We start from the raw sequence: 22,689 nt of genomic DNA on the forward strand, positions 1-22,689 counted from the left end.
GCATGATCACCTCGGTCTATTGTGCCTATAGCTGCTTAAGTGAGCCTAGATCTGTCTTTATTAAGAACAAGTAATCTATTCTGGAATAGATTGTATGCTCGTTAGAAAAATGGCTATACTAGCCTGTTCTAGGGTTCATTTCCCTCCATGTGTCAATCAATCCTATTTTCTTAAATAAGATACGGAACTTATTTATCGTTCCTCCAGTGCCTCTTGAGCTCAACATGTCTAATGTAGACTGAATTTGAGAATTCCAATCGCCGCCACACATAAGAAGCATAGAAAGTGATAGCGCTCCCTGGTGGAGCATACACTTTCAAAAGATAATATTTCCCTTAACCAGTACATATCTGCCCTCTTAGTCCTTACATTCAAAACTCTGTTCCATTCACATTGAAGGATGCTACTTGTAACACTTCTGATGCCATTGGGCTGATTGTATTGATCGTACCATTGATAATTCTTGAATGTTTTTAATCTCTCTGGTCGAAAACAACAAACCTATACAGGAAACATAGGAAGACTGAACAGCCGAGAGGCTAAAAAACAAAACACAAGGGTTCCTGCTGGCAACAGGCATCAAACCCAAAACCTGATCAGAAAAAGGAAGTCCAATCCTAATGAAGGCCCCCCCTCCCCAGATCCTCAGAAAGAACTGGATATTTGACCTCATTTACTCACCCCTTCAGATGTTTACTGTATCACTCACATTTGTGCCTGTTTTTAGATTCTACTGCGACTTGGTGTAGTTGCAAATATTGCCCTCAATGAAATTCTAGTAATAATTTATACATGTTGTCAACAAGTATACGTTTGTGTAAAAAAAAAAAAAACTATACGCCACAATGTTTTGTTTTTTAAATGTTATCATTTATTTGTTTTCTAAAATTGTCAGAAAAACCCAGGAAAAAGAGAATGAATGACAGCGCAGAGGTGGGCGATCATATTGTTGCTTTGAATGTGTGCTAAATCCTCCTCAGTTTAAATATTTGCTGAATTGTGAGTTTTAGAGTCCAGCGTCAGACACGGTTTAAATCTGGTGGAACTTCAAACATTTTCTTAGGTGGAACTGGATGTGAAAAGTCTGAGATCCACTGATCTAAAAGAAGAAAACTGTCCAAAAATATCTGTTAAAACATAAGAAACTTCTTTAAACAACTTTAAAATAAGGAGATATTTGTGCATTTTATGGGGTGATAATTATATTGGGTATTATATCAATGCATAGCTCAACAAATAAGACGGAACACTATTTTGGGGGCTCATTATTTATCGTGTACATTTTCTTTGCATTTTATTTTTTTGATACTTTTTTGCTCTATTATAAAAGTCTGATTCAATTTGAGCTGTTGAGAGTAAAACAAGTAAGTTCTATTTAACAATAAAGTAGAATTAAAAAAGGTTTTACTGGGATTAAATTGTTTAAGTGTTAATTGTGTCAGTGGCAAAAAGCACTTTGAAGCATTAAACAAATATTCAGATATTCATTTTTGTCAATATCTCCCAGCTCTGCGCCGGAAGAAAAATAACGTTTTTAAATACACATCTGTCATTATTTATACTCTTCTTAAATACATGGTTGCGTTGTGCAGGAGTTGGCATTGCATAAGTGTGGTATAAAAACATGAAAATCACAAAATTACAACCTGCAATCCCTTTATACAGACTACTTGCGCATAGATATATTTACAAATTATAACTCAATTAAGGACACAGACTGGTATATAAGTATAAAAACATGCATCTGATTCAGGGCCCGTTCAAAATCTTGGCAAATGTAAAACTAAACACGTTGTCTTGACTTTATTCTATGTAAAATGACACATGGTAGAAATTAAACGCAGTTGTTATGGCTAGTTGGCATTGCAATTCAAGGAGTCTTTAAAAGTTTGTAAGCAAAAACATGGAGGAGAAATGAAGTAACTGACAATTTCGAATTTACAGAGCAGACATTTTTTTCTCTATTGAAAAAGATGGAAAAATCTAGTATTTTCTAGCGTCAAAATAGTATTGGAGCGTCACAAAAAAGTATAATCCTCCTTATAGTGTTCATAATAATGTCATTGAATGAAGAAAACTGCCTGGATTTGTCATATTTTGTAACATTCTGAGGTTAATCCCAGTTTCTCCAGTGAAATCACATTATTTCGCCATCATCTAGGAGTTAAGAATGTTTTTGTTCACAAACTTTTAAAATATCTTTTGGTTATTTGTGATTCTGTTGCCATTGAAGTCAAATTGTCTACATATAACGGACGTAAATGTTCTTAGCAGCATTCAGCAGTGTGTAAACTAGGACAAACTTAAAACATGGGACATACAGACACAAATCTTCTCTTTTCGTAAAGCACTTGGTTAGGCATGCACGCTTGTTCGCTCGACGGCCCTCCGGGTGGCGCTGCAGGAGACAAAGGCACTGAACAGTCTGAAGTCGGCCACTAGGGGGTCAGTATTTGGGTAAACTTTCTCTGGCGTCCTCCAGTTTGGCAAGAACCCACTGAAAAAGACAAGTGGGGTTATTTTGGACAAGACGCAGGCAGGTTTACATCAAAAGTAATGCTCAGGAAAACGTGGTTGTTAGCGTTTAAGCCAATGAGGGTGCTATTAGCTAACACCGCTAACAACTAAATCACGCTCTGCTGCACCAAACCTCACTCACATGGGCCGAGAGCGGGTCAAATGCAACAGACTGTGTACGTTTGGGAGATGGCGGCTAACAGCAGCTAGCATGCTAACAGCGCACCAGCATAACTTCCTGGTTCACAATAAAACACTTTAAAATTTGAAGCAGACGATACACAGAGGGCTCATTTACACCCGAATTTCAAACCGACTACATAGACGTAAAAACAATAACATCTCCAAGGGGAAAGAGAAAAAGTGACAGAGTGCAGCTTTAAGGCAGCCTAGGCTAGGTGTGGAGTTTGCATGTTTCTCCTCGTGTCTAGGGGGACATGCCAAAGGTCAGCTCAACATCATCTCATCTAATCATGGTCCGTCTGAGACTATTGTGCGGGTTTGAGTTCAAGCACGGAGAGGGAATCCAGCCACACACAGGGAGAACGTTCAAACTCCACAGACGAATTGAAGCCGGGACCTTCTTGCTACCAAGTGAGAACGCCGTACTTTTCCCCCTCTTTCAGACTGACCGTGGCGACCTCTGGAGTCTTGAAGTTGATGATCTTTCCAAACTCCTTGGCGTGAAACACTGACTTGACCCTCTCCTGAAGGAAAGGAACAGAAACAGGAAAATCACACAAAGTTACAGGAAATCTACCACTAATAATAATACTTCAGTACTTCAATACTTATATAATGCTAAAAGTCACTAGTGTTGCACAATATATGGCAAAAGTATCAATAGTGCAATATCGGCTGCTGCAATAATCTGTTTTAAATGGGAACGTGGAAAAAGGATAATTTTCAGTCTAAATTAGCCTTGATTTTGTCTTAAGTTTTTATTTTGACAGTTTGATTAATACATTTAGGCGTGAACATTATTAGTTTTATTATAACTGAAAAGGTGGCGTCTAAAAGTAGATTGAAATACTGCTTTAATAAGAGTTTAGCGGCAGTTGTGAAGCGTTCTAAAGGGTTCTAGAACCTTGGCCTCGATGCGCAGTCTCCGCCCCTCGACGATCAGGGGCTCTTTGGTGAACTCCTCAAACAGATACTGCCACTCGCACGTCAGCTGCCCGAACGTGCCTTTGGTCACGAAAAAGATGCCCCTGGAAAACAACGACGGAATCAAGTGTCAAACGGGAGGAAGGAGGGCTGTTTAGTACAGGGGGCGCTGGTCCTTAGGAAGTGTACAACTGCTCCTGGTAAATATAGAATTTATTCATCAGGAGCAGAATAATAATAGAATAAAGAATAGAATAATGTTCATATGTTCACTAAAGGTTTGAGCAAATAAAGTAAAATTATTATTTATCTTTTACAGATTTTTAAATGCATTTTAATTGAATAAAGGTTGAAATATGAGGGCTGAAAATATTTACTAATAAAGTGTATTATTAATGAAAATCTAAAATCATTTACTGGTATTTATTTTTTGACATTTTGATTTAATAATGCCACTGTCTTTGTTATAAAAGGTTTTTTAGAGTCTTATAGTTACAGTTAATGATTATCAATCATGTAAATAAGCCCTAGCTTTTATTCCTATCACTTTCCTGAAATGGCTTGTAACTTTCTATAACATTTTCTCTGGAAAAGCAGAAAACCTTGAATGAAGAGAAAAAAGCACTTTTGACACAAAAATTAGACATTTCTGGACAGTAAAAGCAGAACTCACCTCTTTGTGATCATGAGGAAGTCCGACTCGTTCACTTTGGCGTGGGCAAAATATCTGTACTTGGCAAAACGCCCATTCTCAATTTTCTGAAAGACAATAATGGAATAATGATCAGCATCAGAGCTCTGAGGTGGCTTTTCTCAGAGCTCTGAGTTACTTTGGAACATGCATGTTGTGTAGAACAACATGTTGTGAACACAACAATCACACAAAGTCAAAAAATGTGTCTTAAAGTTGAGGTGTGTTATTTTTGGTGTTTTGAATCAGATGATGGATTTAAAACAGTAAATTATAGTTTGCAAAAAATTACATTTTCTTTTACAATTAAACTTTTGGTGTTTTTTGTTTTAATGTGATACAATTTAACTCATTATGTACATTTACTGACAATTGGTTCTAGTCTATTTGTCGGCACAAAAATCATGATTTGTATTTGTCCACAATTTTAACTCAAGGACAAATAAGGGATTACACTGATTAGATGATTACAAAAAAGGAAATCAATAATAATTAAATAAAATTACACCTTAGGTTATAGTGACTTCACTTAAATATATATATATATATATATATATATATATATATATATATATATATATATATATATATATATATATATATATATATATATATATATATAATACGTACTTCACAATATTTAGCTTTAGTTTTATTCCGTCAAACATTGTTCTATTATTTAACCATGTTGTTTGCACTTTAAATGCACAGTGGAATAGTAGCTCAGTGGCTCAGTGGTTAGTCCTCAGGCCTCACAGCACAGGGTTGTTTCTCTGTGTTTGGGAAGATTTCCTCCAAGCCGAGCTCAAGATCTGATCTGGTCCTCCAGCAGCTCATGCTCCTCACACTTTGCCCCAGTGGCGTTGACGGATGGGTCAAATGCACAAGGCATTAATAAAGTTAACCTTATTAGAAAATAGCATTCCAATATTAAAAAGTATTTACTTGATCAGTTTGAAGACAATGTAGTACAACGTGGTTCGTAGACATTTTAGTTCAGAATCAGAATCTAAAGGTTTATTGCCATTGGCAATGAACAAAATTCACAAACATAGGAACTTGTTTTGGTGATTCGGTGCGACATAAAACAATTAACAATGATAAAACAACATATATTAAAATGCATTAAAGATTGGGGTTGGACTGGTAGAGGTGGCCACAGTGGGGGAGGGGGTGTCAAATCTGCAATAGAAGGAGGACATTTTCTGTTGTCTGTGGAAGGGGGGGGGCTCTGGGCTTGTAATTGGTGAGAAGTTGGAGCCCACTCCACACAGAGGCGGGGTTGTTGCTGTTTGAGAACTGCTGCTTCAGACCTGTATTGTTCTGTGATCTAGCTCTTGACACCTCCCTGCTAAATCCATACTTTGCATCTTTGTGGCGCTCTCTATCACCAGTCCTTCTGCTGCCTCAACTGCCTCAGTTTTGGTGTGAACCAGGGCTTGACGTTATTGAAAGTGACATATGGTGTGAGTTGGTATAATGCTGTCCTCACAGAATAGACTGTATGACGTCACAGTGTCCGTGTACTCATCCAAACTATCTGTGGCAGCTCTGAAAATTCCCAGTCTGTAACGCCCAAACAAGCACGCAGCTCTTCGAAGTCCTCACCACAGGTTTGGAGAGCTTCAGCCTCTGTCTGTACGTGGGGATCAGGTGAACCAGGACGTGGTCTGAAGAGCCCACAGCAGCTCGGGCTGACTGTTGTGTAACTGTGATCCAGCGTGTTCTGCTCTCTGGTCGCAACTTTAATAAACTGTCTGTACTTTGGTAGTTCATGGCTGGGATAACCTTTGTTAAAATTGCTTAAGATAATACACTAGGAGTCTGGGATCTGGGAAGGTTCGCTCCACACCCCGGGGGGATGACTCTGTGGAAAGGTGTGTCCATGCTCGTACAAAAAAAAAATCGCGGAAAGGGGGGGGGGTTTCCGGCCGTTTCCGCGGATCCGCGATTAGAGGTCCTTTTTTTACCCTTTTCTACAAATAGGGGTACTTTTTCAAGCAATCTTTGTGATTTTTTTATTTGTTGATGTGACGGTGCGCTCTAACCGCCCCGTCATCTCATCTCCCCGGCGTACGTTCCCGTGCACGCAGGGCCGGCCCAAGCCTTCAGGGGGCCCTAAGCGAAAACATTTTTGGGGGCCCCTCACCACGTCATCAGAATCAGTTTTATTGCCATTGTCAATAAACAATTCACATATGGGAACTTTCTTCAACGCTAACAAAGTGCACCAAAACTCCAGGGCATCTGTTTGCCAGTTAGTTTATTCTCAACACCTCACAAGGTCAAATATTGATAACTTAAATCCCACAATGCAACTTGGTATTCCGCTGACATCACCTCTACTCCCTGTACAAATAACACACGTCCCAGATATGTTTTTGGGCGTATTTGTGGGCGTTAAGGGTCTACAGCCACATTAGCACATTAGTTTAAATTAATGAACAGGGGGGGGGGGGTCTGGGGGCCCTCCCCCAGAGATTTTCAGACCTTTTTCGTGTATTCTGGTGCATTTTAATGTGGTCCAGCCGGCTAAAGAAAGAGTAAAATGTTGAGGTTGTAATGCTATAAAATGATGATGTGATGAAACTGTGCCAGGAGAAAATGACTAAAGCCAGTTATTAATACATTAGTGTACTTAATTACTCAATACAATATTGGCTATGAAAAATAATTATGGTCAAATTGATTCATTTTAACTGAAAATGTAAAAGTAATAGTTATCCTTACTAATTTATCTTTTACAGCTCCCAACTGTTCCTTCTTGCCAAAGTGACAAAACAAGTTATATTAAATTAAAAAAAATAGCATAAGCATTGCTTGATTAACAATTAACACTGATAAAACAGTGCAAACATGTTATTCCCAGAGAATGAAGAGAACGAGAAGTGAAGGTCCAAACCTAGCTATAGTGAAGAGACTGCGTTTCTGCAACTTTGCCACTTTTGTATAAAAATATATAGTATTATTCTATAACAGACGCAATCATAATATGTCTGGTTATTTTTCACTATCAATTTATTATAATTTATAACAAATAGTCTAATGATGCTTTTAAATAAATTGAAATGTTTTATTGCTCTATTAAAAGTGAATTACAATATAAATGTTTGTTCTGATCAGAACATCACACACTGGACTCCTGCATGAAACAATGCTGCGATGTGATTGGCTGATGGATGAAGTCAAAGTAAAACAGACATCACGAGTCACGATTGATCTCACACATGGTGATGTGAGAAAGAGCAAACTCAAACCCGCTCATCTCTGACTGAGGCTGCACAGGGGCCCGGGACAGGGGCCCGGGACAGGGGCCGCACACTGTTCACTCCAAAGTTTCACGTCAGAGGTTCTGGACGAGACAGCGCTCGTCCGGACCGGATCTCCGCCTCTTAGTGACCCGGGCCATAGACGCCCCTCACAGGCCTCACCTGCAGCTAACACTACCGGGCTGGTGTGAATGTTAAGCTCATTATCTTTCATTCAGACATATTATTGTGCGCGGAGCAGAGCTCTCGTCGCCTCCAGCCTGAGCGAACTAACGTGACAGAATCGTGTTGTTTCAAACAGCAGCATTAGAAGTTCAATACCTGGAGAGTGTTGTTGAGTTTGCATTTTCTTTACATCGTCAAGAAGTTTCTTCTTTCGTTTTTCGGCACCAGGAGATATATTCTTCTGGACATGAGGACCACGTTGTGTTGTGTTTATGTTTTGCTCTCGATCTCCTCGCGCACAATGAAGTTGACCAATCAGCGCAGGTTTGGTGTCTTGGTTGCCAGATTGTCATTACAAATAAATGCGGTTTGTGTGTTATATGTTACCGCTGTGTGCGCTGCCGCGCCAGCAGCGCTACTACACTAGTGGCGCACGATGCGCTTGCACTTCTCATAAAACGGGTTGCCAGATTGGGGGCCCTATTAACGCCTCGGGGCCCTACGCGGCTGCTTAGTTCGCTTATAGGCTGGGCCGGCCCTGCGTGCACGGAGCGCGCACAGAGAGCGGTGCGCGCACAGAGCGGTGTGCGCTCTTCGTATTTGCGGAGCGCCCACTAAGTTGAATCACGAACCTTCACTTCCCTGAACTGTTTCCCCACTGCCCGGAAACTTTTCCCCGCTGTAAAGCGTTCGTGCACACTCGGCGCCTACGCACCACGCTCACCTGCTGCTGCTGCCTCCTCTCCGGTGGGCCGAGGCTGATAATGTAAATACATTTTGCTTATAAATAGAGTGCTGAGTTTTGTGCTATGAAACTTGTGTACATTAAAAAACTGTTATATGTGCTAAATAACTATCTGTACATAAAATGTCTGCCTTGCATATGTGAGTTATGTTCATGTGCTTGAACATACAGTGAGCTATCTTGATCTGAACCTCATCTGAACTCATTGCTATAAATATCATTGTGTACTTGTATATATGTTTGAAATAAAGTTATTTCTGAGAATTTTCATGTCATTGAATTGTAAATTTGTATAAAAGTACTATGGTAATATGTTTCAGTGCACTTTTCAAACTTTTAAAGTAAAAAAGGGTATATTTTCAGGCTTTGTCAATGAAAAGGGGTACTTTTTGGTTGTGGTCAGTGAAAAGGGGTACTTTTTGGCGTGGTCAGTGAAAAGGGGTACTTTTTTGGGCTTGGTCAGTGAAAAGGGGTACTTTTTCAGGGGTAAGGAGGTCAGTGATTAGGGGTGTTTTTTCAAACCTGTGTACGAGCATGGGCACTATATAAAAGCTATAGAGTCGGCCCCCCGGGCTCCACACTCAAAATCTGGTTTGCCAGCGCGCTGTGTCTCCTGCATGTTCACGCTGTGGAATGTAAACAGCGGCCAGAATGAATGAGGCAAACTCATGTGGAGAATAGAATGGTTTGCAGTTGATGAAACGATATTCCCAAGCCTCGAAATTACGGGTCGGACACGGACAATGACCGACGGAAAAATCTGTTCTGACCGACTCAAAAATAAGGTCTCCGTACATACTGACCGAAACAATTTTTTTGCCGTAATATATTTTTAATTGGCAAAACAGCGCGGTGAACAAACGCAAAGCGATTCATATGCACAAACTGGGCGCGCTACACTACAATCAACGATTATTGTTGTACAGCGGCGGAATGCAGCGTAAAAAAAAAGAAAAAAGCGATGGCAGATCAAAAACCAGCGGCTGCAAGGACACTCAAGACGATCAGTCAAGAAATGGATTGATGATGATCTCGCCAAGTTTTGTGCCCGTGACTGGCTAGGCAGTCCTTCTCAAATAGTGGGCAATGCGATGCCTGGCCCATTCAATCCGCGGTGCCAAAGTGTCCAGTTTACATTCAAAGTCTATGTGGATGCGCGTTTTTGCGGCGTGAATCCTGCGTTTTGAGCGTCGGACGCAACATGTCGGGGGCGTTTGAGCATCGGACGCTTTGGGCGTGCCACCAGAGCAGCCCAGAGGGAGAGGGAGGGAAAGAGAGAAGAGGAGACAGGAAGTTCCAGAGCGTAATCTTACCTGTAAATGCTTTTTTCATTCTTCACAAATTTGTTTGTTGTTGGCGTGAGCCAAAGGAAAGTTTCAAGCCCCTCCTCCGAGCGTTACCCTAACTGTCAGCCACAAATAAATCCCATACTGTTGAGGATCCTGGCATATGTGCTGCTGCTTTAGCCACTTCAGGGATGTAACAATAATCCTAATATCATCTAAAAACTCTCAGTGAGATTGTTGGTGAACACGACATAAATCACAAGCTCCTATATTTATACAGAAAACTACATGGACAATAATCCTTTGCTCTTAGCACTATTATATGTATGTAGAAGTCTTTGAATATGAGTAATGGAGCTAAGCGTAAATTCAGCCTGGAAGCCCTAACTCCATCCCATCTATGCCCACTGCTCTACCAGGGCTCACCTGCTCACCAGCCTGTTTCATGGCGCACCTCCTCTGCTCCCAATCAGTGCACACTCTGCCCCATTCAAACCCTCATGCAGTTGACCTGACCGCTTTCAGTCTGTGCTGCGACCCACCACCTCCCCATCTCCTCCTCTGCATCCCTCACATCGTCCTCTCTATCCTTCTCCTCATATCTACCACCACCAGTCGCCAGGCCCTGGGGCAAGACATCTGATTTAATTCTATTATGACACGCCCATAATCGCAATGTCACCTGCCCGGGTCTCAGCGCCAAATAACCCATGTAATAAGTTTGCTAAATGCTCCTTTTTCTGTTTCCGTCGCTCCAGGGTGAAAAGATCATTCTATTCAAAATGATTAACTGACATCTGATCGAATATAAATCCTTCCAGCAAAAAATAATCAACAATTTTTAATTTGCAGAAATGTCAGTATGATTTCTTCTCTATGAATAAATATACAAAATGTTCTAGGCTCAACGTTGTGTTTGAGCTTTGGAGGTCCGAAACAAGATTTTAGTTGTGGCCCACCAAATGACAAACACTGGTATTAAATACAGTATATGGACATAACAGCGGAACATAATAAAATAAAGTTCAATGCAAAATTATTCTTAAAAAATGAGGGGCGGCCTGAGGAAAAGATGAACTCTAACAGAGCATCATCAGTATGTATGTGTATATATTATGTATTCATTATTATTATTATTATTTTTAAGTATTGAACAAAAATTATGTAGTTTCCTATATTCTGGCTCATTATAGAAGTACTATTATTATCAGTTTGTTTTAGGTTCCCCCACAGTCCCTATATTTCCCTGCCCCCGGCACAAAATACAGCGATATGAAAGTGAGTGGGTGAGTTGAACTAGCTGCTCTCCTCCTCCTCCTGCTCTGCTTCGCTACAGAGCCACCTGTAGGCCAGTCTCCTCTGTGGACCCAAACACAAAGAAGCTCGTCACGTCTCTCCTTCACAAACCTGTGTCAGCTCACAGTACTGCTCAGAAGAAGATACACCTTTAAGTAGTGGCATTAGTTAGAACAATAACACAAACAAACTCCAAGTTATTCTATGTTAATGCACTTTACGCTCTACCAACTGAGCTATAGCTTTTGACTATCATGTCTGTGTTTTAACACTCACACATGTGATGAATTACACTTTTAGGCCAAGACAAAACCATATTAGTATGAATTATTGGTTCATACTAATAGGAATATTTAGTCCCTTTTGCCGTTTCTGGGTCTTTTTTCAACAGCCAGTATTAAAGGGCACTAATGAGTAAAAAAATAAGTATATGCCCTATAAAAACGTAACTAAAAAGGTTCTTGTGAAAAAACAGCTATAGTCAGCCAACTTATCTTCTGAGCAGCACTGTATGCTCTTGCTTTTTCTAGAAATAATATTTCAGATCCATAATCTACAAAATCTAAAAACGACCACAACTACAACACCAAACTTGAATACAATTAGCTCTACACCTCTACAACCAGCACATATGTGGTCCAACCTGGATCTCAAAAGCACAGAGTTGCACCCATTCGATCCAGTTCCATCCAAACTGCTCCGGAGGCCAGCGGTAAAACCACAAAATCAATCAGTGAGAAAAGGATTTAATGGTCAAGCAGAAGTCGTTATAATGTTATATTTCATATATACAGTGGTCTAAAACCCCCACGTGCCAATAACCAATAAGAGAAACGGTCCACCCAGTGTCAATACAAACATAGGGGCTTATGTGAGAAGAAATGTTTGGAACAGGGCGGATAATGGTACAAAGGACTGCGAAACAGCACAAATAATGCTTGTATGAGCGATACAAGGATATAGAAGTGGAAATGTCCTCTGCTAGCCCTGAAAGTGTAGTATTTAAATGACTTTACTTTATATTGCCAGCCTCATAGCCCAAGTCCTTTTTCAGAAAGATCTTTACAGCCAAACAAACCTAAACTGGATTAAGGCAGTTTCCTTTACCATCTCCCAAAAACTTTGAAAAATGTCTTAGGCAAGCAGGCTGGACAGCCAACAATGTGTGGGATATTGTGTAAAATGTGTTAAATAGTGTCACTGTATGTTTCTAGTCATGGAATAAATCAGATGTGTGCGGTTACCTGGAGCATCTGACTGCCCTGCCCTTCCCTCTCCTTATACGGGCGTATGACTCCATCCTCATGGATGAAGCGCGGAGGACGCAGAGACTTGATGTCCTGGGACGTTTCTGCAGCTCTGAACAAAACAGGAAGACACACATTTTTAATTCACAGGTTACTGTGTCATCTCATGTTGTAGAACTTAAAATAATGCCGATTATGGAAAATACATATTAGGCTGCATCAGTCTGTGCTCTTGTCTGAATTTGGTCTTTGCACCCCATCTGCTGGCAATTATGAAATTCTCAAAACCTGTCTAATGAGGATGTATGGACTTAAAAACTGCACAGGAGACCTCCAGATCTCTACCTTTGACAAAGTTACAAAAAAAGACTTGGAGAAGGAGCAGGGAAGACAAACTCTTAAACAGGATTAATAAAACAAGCGTGAATGAAGCTATGAATAAAATATTTGACGAGGTCAAGCTAAAAAAAAAAAAGGATTTTATAGCATAAAATGTAAATAAAGAGCAGAGACAGGGAGCTACTGGTCTTCTCATAACCAAAAGGTGCTCATCAGAAACGTTACAGTTCATTTGAAAAAAGACAAATGTCCGGTACTCAAGTGGATAGAAAAACGGTGTAAAAAGCCTTTATTTCATAAGGGCAGGGCACATTGAAAGCCCTTTACAAAGATGTACGTCCCGACGAACTTCAGACGACTCAAACGTGGAGGGAGGTGTTGTTTGTACACTGTCACGCCCACTTTTCCCACCCGGAGTTTATACTTCCAGGGCCCTAGTCCTAAGTGTAGAGTCGGTCTGCAGTTTGTCCTGAGGAGATTCCCCGTGCAGCTGCCTCTGGTGCTGATGGAGCGCTGAAGCACATCCTGTTCTGTGTGCTCCACCACCGGCTTTTATTTCACATTTCTCGATTTGTTTAAGGTGTGCGTTAGATCGCAGACGCGTGCGAAGAACACCTTATTTCTGCGTAAGCTTTGAGTTGCTCGCCCTCTTTGCAAGAGTAGCTGGATGATAGTTGGGTCAAAGTTTAGTCATAGTTGGGTCATGTTTGGATCATAGTAGGGTGAGAATTTGGATAAGTAGTTGGGCGATAGTCGATACTTTGGGCGATAGTAGTTTGGGCGATAGCAGTTTGGGCGATGGTTGGGGTGATGTCAGACCTCTTTATTCCCTGGAAGGTGCTGCTGGCCATGTCGATGATGCCTCCGGTGGGACGGGCCACAGCTCCCACCAGCCCTTTTCCCACGCCCTTAAAGAAGCCCGCTGCTCCCTCCTTCTGAGCGCCTGCCAAGATAAAGCACAAAAGATCAGGAATCAGAACTATTATACATTCAACACAGGAGCAGTAAAATGTGTACAGTGAACTAGCCTTCGATGGGTTTGGTGACAATTCCAGTGATCCCGCTCACGAAGCCCTAGAAGCAGAGCACAGTCACTCTTAACTCAACTCAACTGTAAAGCAGGCTCTGCATAATCACAGCTTTACAATCCAGAACGGCAGCAGAGGATTTTCACCTCTTTTTAAGAATTTTTTTTTTAAAACAGTAGTGTTGGGTCTTTCTTGTCCAAATCTGTTGCCCTTATGGGACAGTAACGGACAGTGACCCCTAAATGTTTAAGCTGAGAACAGCAGTGAGATCAGGTATGGAAGTCGGGCCACAGATTTTGATCCAAGTTCTTTTGCCAAGTGCACTTTACAGCAGAGGAAAAGAGAACCATAGGTGCAGCAAGAGCACAGAGTTACTCACAGACACAAGCCCCTTGCCGCCTCTGGCCAGGCCCTCCCTCAGGCTGCTCGGCTGCTTGTTCATAGTCTCTCGTCTCTTCTGCTGATACTCCTCATCCATGGTGATGGCAGCCACTCCTTTGGCCATGGCCCCTGTGATCCTGGAGGCGGCTCCAGCAATGCCCCCTTGAGGAACACGCAAGAAACACAGCATTATTATTATTATCCTTTATTTTAGCACCTGTTCTCTTTTAGGAAGCGCTGATCCAAATATGAATTCACCATGTGTTTTACAAAAACAAACATTGGTTTTAACTGGAAACCAAATATTTTTTTTTATACATGTATACATAAATTAAATACATAAAATATATTGCATATACTATGTTTTGTTTTTTCAAGTCAATAATAATTAATACATGTATTAAATAATTTTCTTGCTGTGCTCTGATTGTTACATTTACTGTACTAGGGTTGATTTAGTTCAGATGGATGCACTCACCAACAGCTCCTCCCACAAGGGCCTTGACCCCCAGAGCCATGCCTTCCACAAACTCCTCCGGCCCCTGGATCGCACCCTGAGAAACCCCACGCAACAGTTACACTTGGAGTTAACAGCACAATTGTATCAACTGTATGGATGACAAACTACAAGCCTCGGGGTCATGAAGAGGAGAACTCACGCGGTGACCAAGATTCTAAAATATCTGACAGGTTTGATATAAACTGCAGCTCGTCTTACAACAGTTTCAAGTTTCCTCGTCTCACGATTTCAGCCACAACTCATGATTTTCCCCACGGTCATTCGTCTTTCATTGCAGACAGACAAATTGTTCAGTGGATACTCGGCTTCACAGTACATCAGATCGTTTAACAAATGACAAGTTTGATAATTCACTTTGAATAGTGGACTCGTATTAACAGTGCAAAAGTGCAGTACGCAATCTTGAATGATCCACAATATGGAAGTAAATCTCGGTGGAGTAGAAGAAGTGACATCATACGGCAAAGTATGTTTTGGCCTGTAATTGGTTAAATGCAATAGAGATAAGTTTAATACCACACTGACTCAGCCGCTCATGGTGGGGGCCAGGGCAGCGGGCTGTATTAATAGCATTGTCAAACAGCAATGAATTATAAAGAACACAAGAACAATATTGTTATGACAGCCTAAGTTCAATTTGTCATTGGTCTTGCTGGGTGAAGGGGACCGGTGTGGTTACCAAATGCATTTACCTACGCCGGAGGCCAGACTCGCTCTAAAGACGGGAATTGGGAAGACAGGACACGGTTCCAGAAAATATGTCTTTGTAAAGTCTCAAATTATTCAGTGCGATGAGTTTATCGGCACATTTCAAAACTCTCAGTGCTGTTATTGTGACTTTTCAACTTCTCAGTTACAAGGTCATAATTCCGGAATAATACCCTGATATATGAGTGGATTGATGTTGTAGATGTGGCGTTATACCTGCCACGGCTCATAGAAGAAGGCCTCCACTCCCTCAGACAGACCTCGGATCAGACCAAAAGGATTGCCCAGAACGTCCAGGCCCAGCACCAGCACGTACATCTGCTTTATGGCCTGGAAATGAGACACAAAATCAATATGGTTACTGCACAGTGATGGTAGAGGGTGGATTTAAGTCAGACAATAATATGCCAGCCCAACATAAATGGGTTAAAATGTCTTTAAATGATTTAGGTGAGGTTAAACTATCAGTCAAATGTGAAATGTCACCCTTAAAGTTTACCTAGTTTATTTTTTATATTTTTGTAGCATTTTTCACTATAAACAATAAAAACAATGTCAGATTTTGCATTTCTTCAAAACAACATTCAAAATATTATCCAAATCGATATGTTCCTTGAGATGTTGCCCACGATTTCAGCTAAATATTCAGAGAAACCAGTGAATATTATTATTATATAACATTATTAATCATTAATAGTAAATAAATGTAGTGTTGTAGTCATTAAATAAATGTTATTTAGGTCTGGATGCCCCTGTATTAGATTAATGCAAAATAAAAAGTCATCAAGTATTGATTTAGAGTTAAATGTATCACCTGTTTGGAATAGTGCCTCACGACCTCCCACTGCAGCTGCTGTGTGGTGCAGAACATAAACTTCAGCTCAAAAAAGGCCAGTCTGAAACAAAGACGTATCATTGTTCCATTTTAGATCATTAGTTTAAGTACTGTAAGAGAAGAATAGAAGTGCAGGCCGTACTTGAAGACCACGTCCTGCACGTCTGTGAGCGTGGCCCCGATGCTCTTCAGCAGCAGGTTCAGGCTCTGCACAGGGATCAGCTCTTTGTCCCGCTTCTCCTTCAGACCGTCCTCTCCTCCAGTGCTCAGAGAGAAGCTCAGGTGCATCTGCAAAACCACACAGAGTTTTAAACATCAGCCGAGGGTTTGGAGCGCGGATGGACATGAGGTTATTGTTATTGTTATTGTGAACTTTTAACCAGCCAAATATTGAAATAAGTTGACAGAAGACACATAAGTAGTAGTTGTATTGATAATTACTATTAATTGTTTAAACTTTTGTGCCATTTTGATTTATTATTGTTGCCTTCTGTGCTATAAAACATCTTTTGGCAAGTGTTTTAGAATATGATCCAGATAACAATTAACGATGAATAAAATGGTGATAGTCGATTAGAATACACTTAAATTTGAGTGTATCACATTTCTTAAACAAAACATTTGTGGGTCCAAAGCACAGACCTTGATGGGAGAAATGTGGAAGAACTCAAACAGACTGATGGGAGAGTTATCAGCAGCAGAGCCTTGGTTCAGCTCGTCCTTTATGTACTCGATGTCCTTCATGAACAGCTCCACCTGCAGGAAATGCATGCATTATCACACACTCACCAAGTGAGAACGAATCCGCAGACAGAAACTAGAGGATAGTATACCTCCTGCTCGCTGGTCACGATGTCGGCGTTCTCTGGAGTGAACAGGTCTAAGATAGCGTAGAGGAAACCAAGGTCCAGTTTCAGATCCATCTCCTGAATCAAGACCACAAAATACCTGCGGAAGAGAAATGCGCCGAAAGAATAATCATCAAATCAATTTATTTTTGTAAGGACCAAATTCACAACAACAGCTGCCTCTGAGGGCCACAGTGAGAAATGAATCAACAATGTCTGTGGTGGCGATGGAGTCAGACAATGTCTGTGGTGGCGATGGAGTCAGACAATGTCTGTGGTGGCGATGGAGTCAGACAATGTCTGTGGTGGCGATGGAGTCAGACAATGTCTGTGGTGGCGATGGAGTCAGACAATGTCTATGGTGGCGATGGAGTCAGACAATGTCTGTGGTGGCGATGGAGTCAGACAATGTCTGTGGTGGCGCCAATGGGAATAAGCTCCAATGGGATTTGTTCACTTTGTTTAACACTGAACTGGAGGGCAGAATATATAATACTATGGTAGAATTTGCCTTTAAACCTGGGGACACACTCACAACTACTGACATGTTTCCCCGACACAATATAATCCAAAAACTATTTAATCAACCAATTTAGTCTCTAGTGACTTGTTTCTGCAACCAGAGAGAAATCTAAAAGGGGTTTTGTAATGAATACTTTATTTATTGTAATAAGCAAACACTGGGTCCACTTTTCCTGACTTTTCATTGGTTACGCAGCGTCAAGTGATCCCAGACCAGCTCTATCAGTAATAATCAGGCTCCTTGACAATGGACAGTCAAAGTGGCGACAGAGGTGACGATGTTGGACATGTGTCAATTGGAGGGCTTTTTAAACCCATAAATTTAAACGTTCGCTTGTTAACGCTTAAAACGTTCCTCTTCGAAATCGCTTATGGTCAGACTAGTTAGGAACAGAAACATAAACCCACAGCTTTAGCTACGCTGCCCTAGGAGTAACTATGCTGGGGGAAGTATGACAGCTTGAGCACTATCCTCTTCTTCTTATCAAACAATATTTATTTTTTAATTCCACTTGCAAACTGTTCACCGCCCTCTTTTTCTTTCTCTCACTCCTGAGGACCTGAGGACCCAGATGCCCTCTCCTGGTGAAGTGGTCCCTGCCCTGTGTGGACGGTCCCTCGTCTGCCTGAAGAGTGGCTCCAGCTCGCCTCCGACGGTCCCTCATCTGCCTGAAGAATGGGTCCAGCTCGCCTCAGTCGGTCCCTCATCTGCCTGAAGAGTGGGTCCAGCTCGACTCAGACGGTCCCTCATCTGCCTGAAGAGTGGGTCCAGCTCGACTCAGACGGTCCCTCATCTGCCTGAAGAGTGGGTCCAGTTCGCCTCAGTCGGTCCCTCATCTGAAGAGTGGGTCCAGTTCGCCTCAGTCGGTCCCTCATCTGAAGAGTGGGTCCAGTTCGCCTCAGTCGGTCCCTCATCTGCCTGAAGAGTGGGTCCAGCTCCAGTCTCCTCGTGTCCGTCTGTCCGTCTGTGAGAGTCGGATCTCTCCTTCACTGGAACTCCTCCAGGTTTCTACGCTTTTTTCCCAAAGAGTTTTTTTTTGTAGTTTTTCCTGGCCGAGAAGGAGAGTCTAAGGACAGAGGACCCTGGGACATCGTCCCTCGCCACCACAGACATTGTCTGACTCCATCGCCACCACAGACATTGTCGATTCGGCCCTCAGAGGCGACTGTTGTTGTGATTTTGGGCCTTACAAAAATAAATTGATTTGATTTGAAATTTGTCTGATTTACCCTTCAGCTCTGGTCGTAAGTGTAAAAGTAGTGTCTGTACATTGTTTGCATCACACATGGCGTTTAGGTCAGGTTTGTGTGTTTGTTGTTATACCAAAATGGTGGCAAGACCCAAAGTAATATGATTTTATTTCACATACTTGATTCTGGAGATATCAGAGTGTCCCGCCGCTCTGGTCACAATGCTGATGTCAGTCAAAGGCTTTGGTTCTGAACAAAATCATACACATTTCAAAACCAGCTCATATTCATATGTTTGTGGAACAGCAGAGGCGTTTGTACAGACCTGCCTCCATGACGATGGACTTGGGCAGTTTGACAGGGTAGAACACATAGGGGAAGATGGCTCCTGGCAACTGGTTCTGGATCTGGGAACAAAAAACATACAAATCATCAGTTACTCGATACATTTTGCCTGCATTAACATGTCGCGGAAGGGCTAGGCTTGTTTATTTCTCTAATGCAATTTTCTTTCTACCGCCAGCAGGTGGTGCGTCAACTCAATTCCTCATGTGGGAAATGCCCTGACTGACATAAAGCAATGAATATGTTTAAAGGCCAATAACGACACAAAGAATGCTTAATATGTGTCCTCTGAGATCCAGGAGTCGGCTCACCTGGATGCGATGGATTTGGATACGGTACGAACTCTGCCGCGGTGACACGCTGTATTCGATCTTCACTCCAGGTAGGAAGTGTCTCCTCAAGGGGGCGTCAGTGGGCTGCAGCATCTTCATGTCTGCGCCGTTGGGAGTGAAGCAGACCTGGGGACGACATCAAATACAAGATACAGTTAAAAATAAATTCTCTTTTACAATACATACACCTGAAAGCATGTTAAAGGGGCTGTACCCAATGTAATAAAATAAAATCTGTTTTGCCCCAGTACATATATATTTTATAAGCAGCTCTTTGGGTGAACATGAGAATGGTGTAGCATGCTGGTTGTGGTCGCTCCCTCTGAAAGTTGTGAAAAGCACTTATAAACTCATTGAGGTGAATAATTAGGATGCTATGAATGTGCTAGGAAAGTGAGCAATAGTATAAAATGAGCTAGTTCTGTTTTTGTAAGAATGTAGAAATCAGGTAAAGCACATTTAAAACAAAATAGTTCACAAGCTAATGACACTACTGTCCTGAAGTGAGGACAAGTACAGTCAAATATAGAAGAAGGATTTAAACCTGGAAGTTGTTCATAAAGCCGACGATGGCGTTGTCCACCGGCTCTTTGGAGAGGTAACTCTGGTAACTGCTCTCTAACATCTCCGCCTCTTTGATGCTAAGACTCTTCCAGCGATCCTTCTTCTTTTTGGGCTTGCTCTCCCAAACTACGTCAGAGCTATGCCACAGCAAACACAAACGAGAAGATATATTATGCTTTTATTCTAAAGAAAACCATCAGATATCACAATGCAAGAGTTAAAAAATCTAAATGAACAGTATAGTAAATAAACAAAATTAAGAGCACAGTAAACATTTTAGTAGTTGGTGTCAATAATGTGACTTAGGCTAAGAAGAAAACATTTTGTTTCCGGTAACCCGACCGATCTGGATTTCAAAATAATGAAAACTGGAATTTAAATATTTTATTGCATATTTACTGGCCGTACGTTTCGAGAATGTCAAATAATTGTGAGAGCAAAAGCTGCGGGAAAAAATCATTTGTGGGGATTGTAAAATATGAAAATTGCCGCACTTTTGATAGGTTTCGTTTTACCTATGGGCACATCCATGTTTGCAGAAGCAACCTGTACAGATGCTCTATTTTGTCAGCGTCCAGACTGGCTGCCATGGCGACAGGCACGCCAGGTGTTTCAGCGTTGAAGTTATAGGCCCGCTTTACTTGTGGGATATAATCATATACCGGTAATCGTTTTATGAGCAAACATCTTTCACAAACGTGGTGTGAGTCCAGCGCCAAATCAACTCTGGGAACTTGCAACTTCAGAGCAGCGACCAAAAAGTGTGGTTTGTTGCCGTGAGCAAACCAGCAAGAACTCATCACAGAGCGGTGTTGTGTTGCCTGTGAACAGCACATGAACGCAATGATGGGATTGTTTGGTTTTGTAGTTTTCACAAATGTTTCCAGTGTTCGCTCATTTCCTCATTGGAGCCAGGCCACGGAGCAAATAGAAGCCGAAGCCCCGCCCCGTTAACTCGATTAACTCGGGATGCGTCCCGCATCCCGAGTTAATCGAGTTAACCGGTGAGATAAACGTGGACACACTGCAACAGAGCGGTGATTACTAGATCACTATTTTATTCAATATCTGCATACCTATAAGGCCACTTCAATATGAAGCACTCACTTAAAAAGGATTTTAAAATATATAAAGTTAAAAAAAAAATCTGACCTACCTACCTGGATTTTTTTTGTCAATGTTACCAGAAAACACAATTTTTTTTTTGGCTTTGACAACTCAAAACCTATTGTTCTTCGAAAAATATATTTATAATATATATATAAAATAAAACGTATACATGAATACTGAGCCCCATAAATATTGTCCTTCCAATCTTGAACAATTAGTCTACATAGTATTTATCATGACAGGCGTAATAATTTATTTATTTATTTGATCTATTTTGATCTTAATAATAAAAACAGGTTTGTTTAATACCGCAGAACTTGAGCGGCCACATCTTCATGGTAGAATTTCAGGCAGCGGCTTAATAAGTAAACTGGATAGAACGGATAAAAAGAAAAGACTGATACTCTAAAGTCCAGTGACTTTACACCACAAGTATAGCTTCATGAAAAAAAAAAAAAAACAGACTGAAATTAAAAAAATTAAATAAAAACCATGATTAAATCACCCAGTCCAACTTTTACCACCATTGTTTCCTTGCGGCAGAAGTAAAAATCAGTTGTTGTTTGTGTCAACATCTAGTTTGAGATCCCCTGCTGTACCTGGTGATTCCAATGAAGGACACCTCTTGCCCGGTGGAGTTGTTGACCAGGGACACGCCCACGCTCTGCAGGGAGAGGATCATCTCCTGCTCGGCCAGCTGTGCTTTCTCGCTCTCCGACAGCATCTGGAAGATGGAGGACTCCTCTGTGAACAGCACCACCCTCTGCAGGCCTGGGGAGGAACAACACATGCTCAGACGTGTGGGTCAAACATGCATCAAACATAGAACAGAGGAGAGAGTGTACCTTCATAAAACGAGACTACAAACAGCTTCCCTTGTTTGTTCATGTCCTCCTTATGATCCTAAAGAAGCAAGAGCAACACAAAACAGACAATGAATAAATGTTAATAATTACACAGCATTTTAAATTAGAGCTAAAACTATTTCACTTTTAATGCCAATGCTTTCCCCCCCTGTTCATTCAGCACCTAGATGAATTGAAGGATGCTGAATATACAGGCTGATTCCAGAAACAACTCCTCATATTGCTGTCCCGGGTTCACATGTAGTTAACAAACCCTGTTATTGTTGGAATAAAGCAGCAGTTTGCGCTTCTGTGATAAAAACAGTACAAAGTCTGTACAAATTAGAAACAGGAGTGACAGAGTTAAAAGCCAGCCTCAAAGTCACTCCCACTTTAAGCCACACCTCTGAGGTCAGATAAAAAGACCCACTCACACTCCCTCTTGCTTCTTCTCCCATCAGGGCGTTTATTCTGCCACTTTTAACTAACTAGATTGGTGATAATTAGGGCTAGGTTTTTGTAAATGCTTTGACAAAAAAGTGGTCTTGACTGTGAATCGTGAATGAATGGAAGTTACCTTGACACATTCCAGTTTTCCGCTGTAGGCGCCGCACTTCCAGAACAGCTCCCTGGAGCCGGTGGGTTCGGTCCAGGTGTAGTACACGGCCTTCCCTGGCTCAAGCTCCTCCTGCTCCGCCTCCACCTGAGAACTGCACAAGCACGCACACCTTCAGTACAAAAGAGACGACAGGACGGAGGGACCCAAAGAGAAAACAGTTCAGAGTCCAATCAGCGAAA

General features: G+C 41.5%; 1 protein-coding gene across 3 annotated transcripts in view; it reads right to left on the minus strand.

Moving 5' to 3' along the window:
• Positions 1-1,570: 1,570 nt before the first annotated feature.
• Positions 1,571-22,689, minus strand: part of vps13a (vacuolar protein sorting 13 homolog A) — a 106,094-nt gene continuing 84,975 nt past the window's right edge. For all 3 annotated transcript variants that reach the window (XM_072434102.1, XM_072434100.1, XM_072434101.1), the window contains 21 exons: positions 22,469-22,601; positions 21,892-21,949; positions 21,646-21,817; positions 19,917-20,073; positions 19,352-19,498; positions 19,021-19,102; positions 18,875-18,944; positions 16,968-17,082; positions 16,777-16,890; positions 16,277-16,422; positions 16,114-16,195; positions 15,516-15,629; positions 14,550-14,625; positions 14,070-14,233; positions 13,691-13,736; positions 13,482-13,605; positions 12,321-12,435; positions 4,298-4,383; positions 3,605-3,728; positions 3,150-3,224; positions 1,571-2,497 (listed from right to left, as the gene is read on the minus strand). In XM_072434102.1, the coding sequence (XP_072290203.1) occupies positions 2,447-2,497; positions 3,150-3,224; positions 3,605-3,728; positions 4,298-4,383; positions 12,321-12,435; positions 13,482-13,605; positions 13,691-13,736; positions 14,070-14,233; positions 14,550-14,625; positions 15,516-15,629; positions 16,114-16,195; positions 16,277-16,422; positions 16,777-16,890; positions 16,968-17,082; positions 18,875-18,944; positions 19,021-19,102; positions 19,352-19,498; positions 19,917-20,073; positions 21,646-21,817; positions 21,892-21,949; positions 22,469-22,601 (2,251 nt within the window). In that variant the 3' untranslated portion in view covers positions 1,571-2,446. The remainder of the gene's footprint in view (positions 2,498-3,149; positions 3,225-3,604; positions 3,729-4,297; positions 4,384-12,320; positions 12,436-13,481; positions 13,606-13,690; positions 13,737-14,069; positions 14,234-14,549; positions 14,626-15,515; positions 15,630-16,113; positions 16,196-16,276; positions 16,423-16,776; positions 16,891-16,967; positions 17,083-18,874; positions 18,945-19,020; positions 19,103-19,351; positions 19,499-19,916; positions 20,074-21,645; positions 21,818-21,891; positions 21,950-22,468; positions 22,602-22,689) is intronic.

This window comes from Eucyclogobius newberryi, unplaced genomic scaffold (genome assembly GCF_026437365.1).
Source record: "Eucyclogobius newberryi isolate DKJ021-1_F unplaced genomic scaffold, fEucNew1.0.hap1 SCAF_6, whole genome shotgun sequence".
In the NCBI taxonomy this organism is placed as follows: domain Eukaryota; kingdom Metazoa; phylum Chordata; class Actinopteri; order Gobiiformes; family Gobiidae; genus Eucyclogobius; species Eucyclogobius newberryi.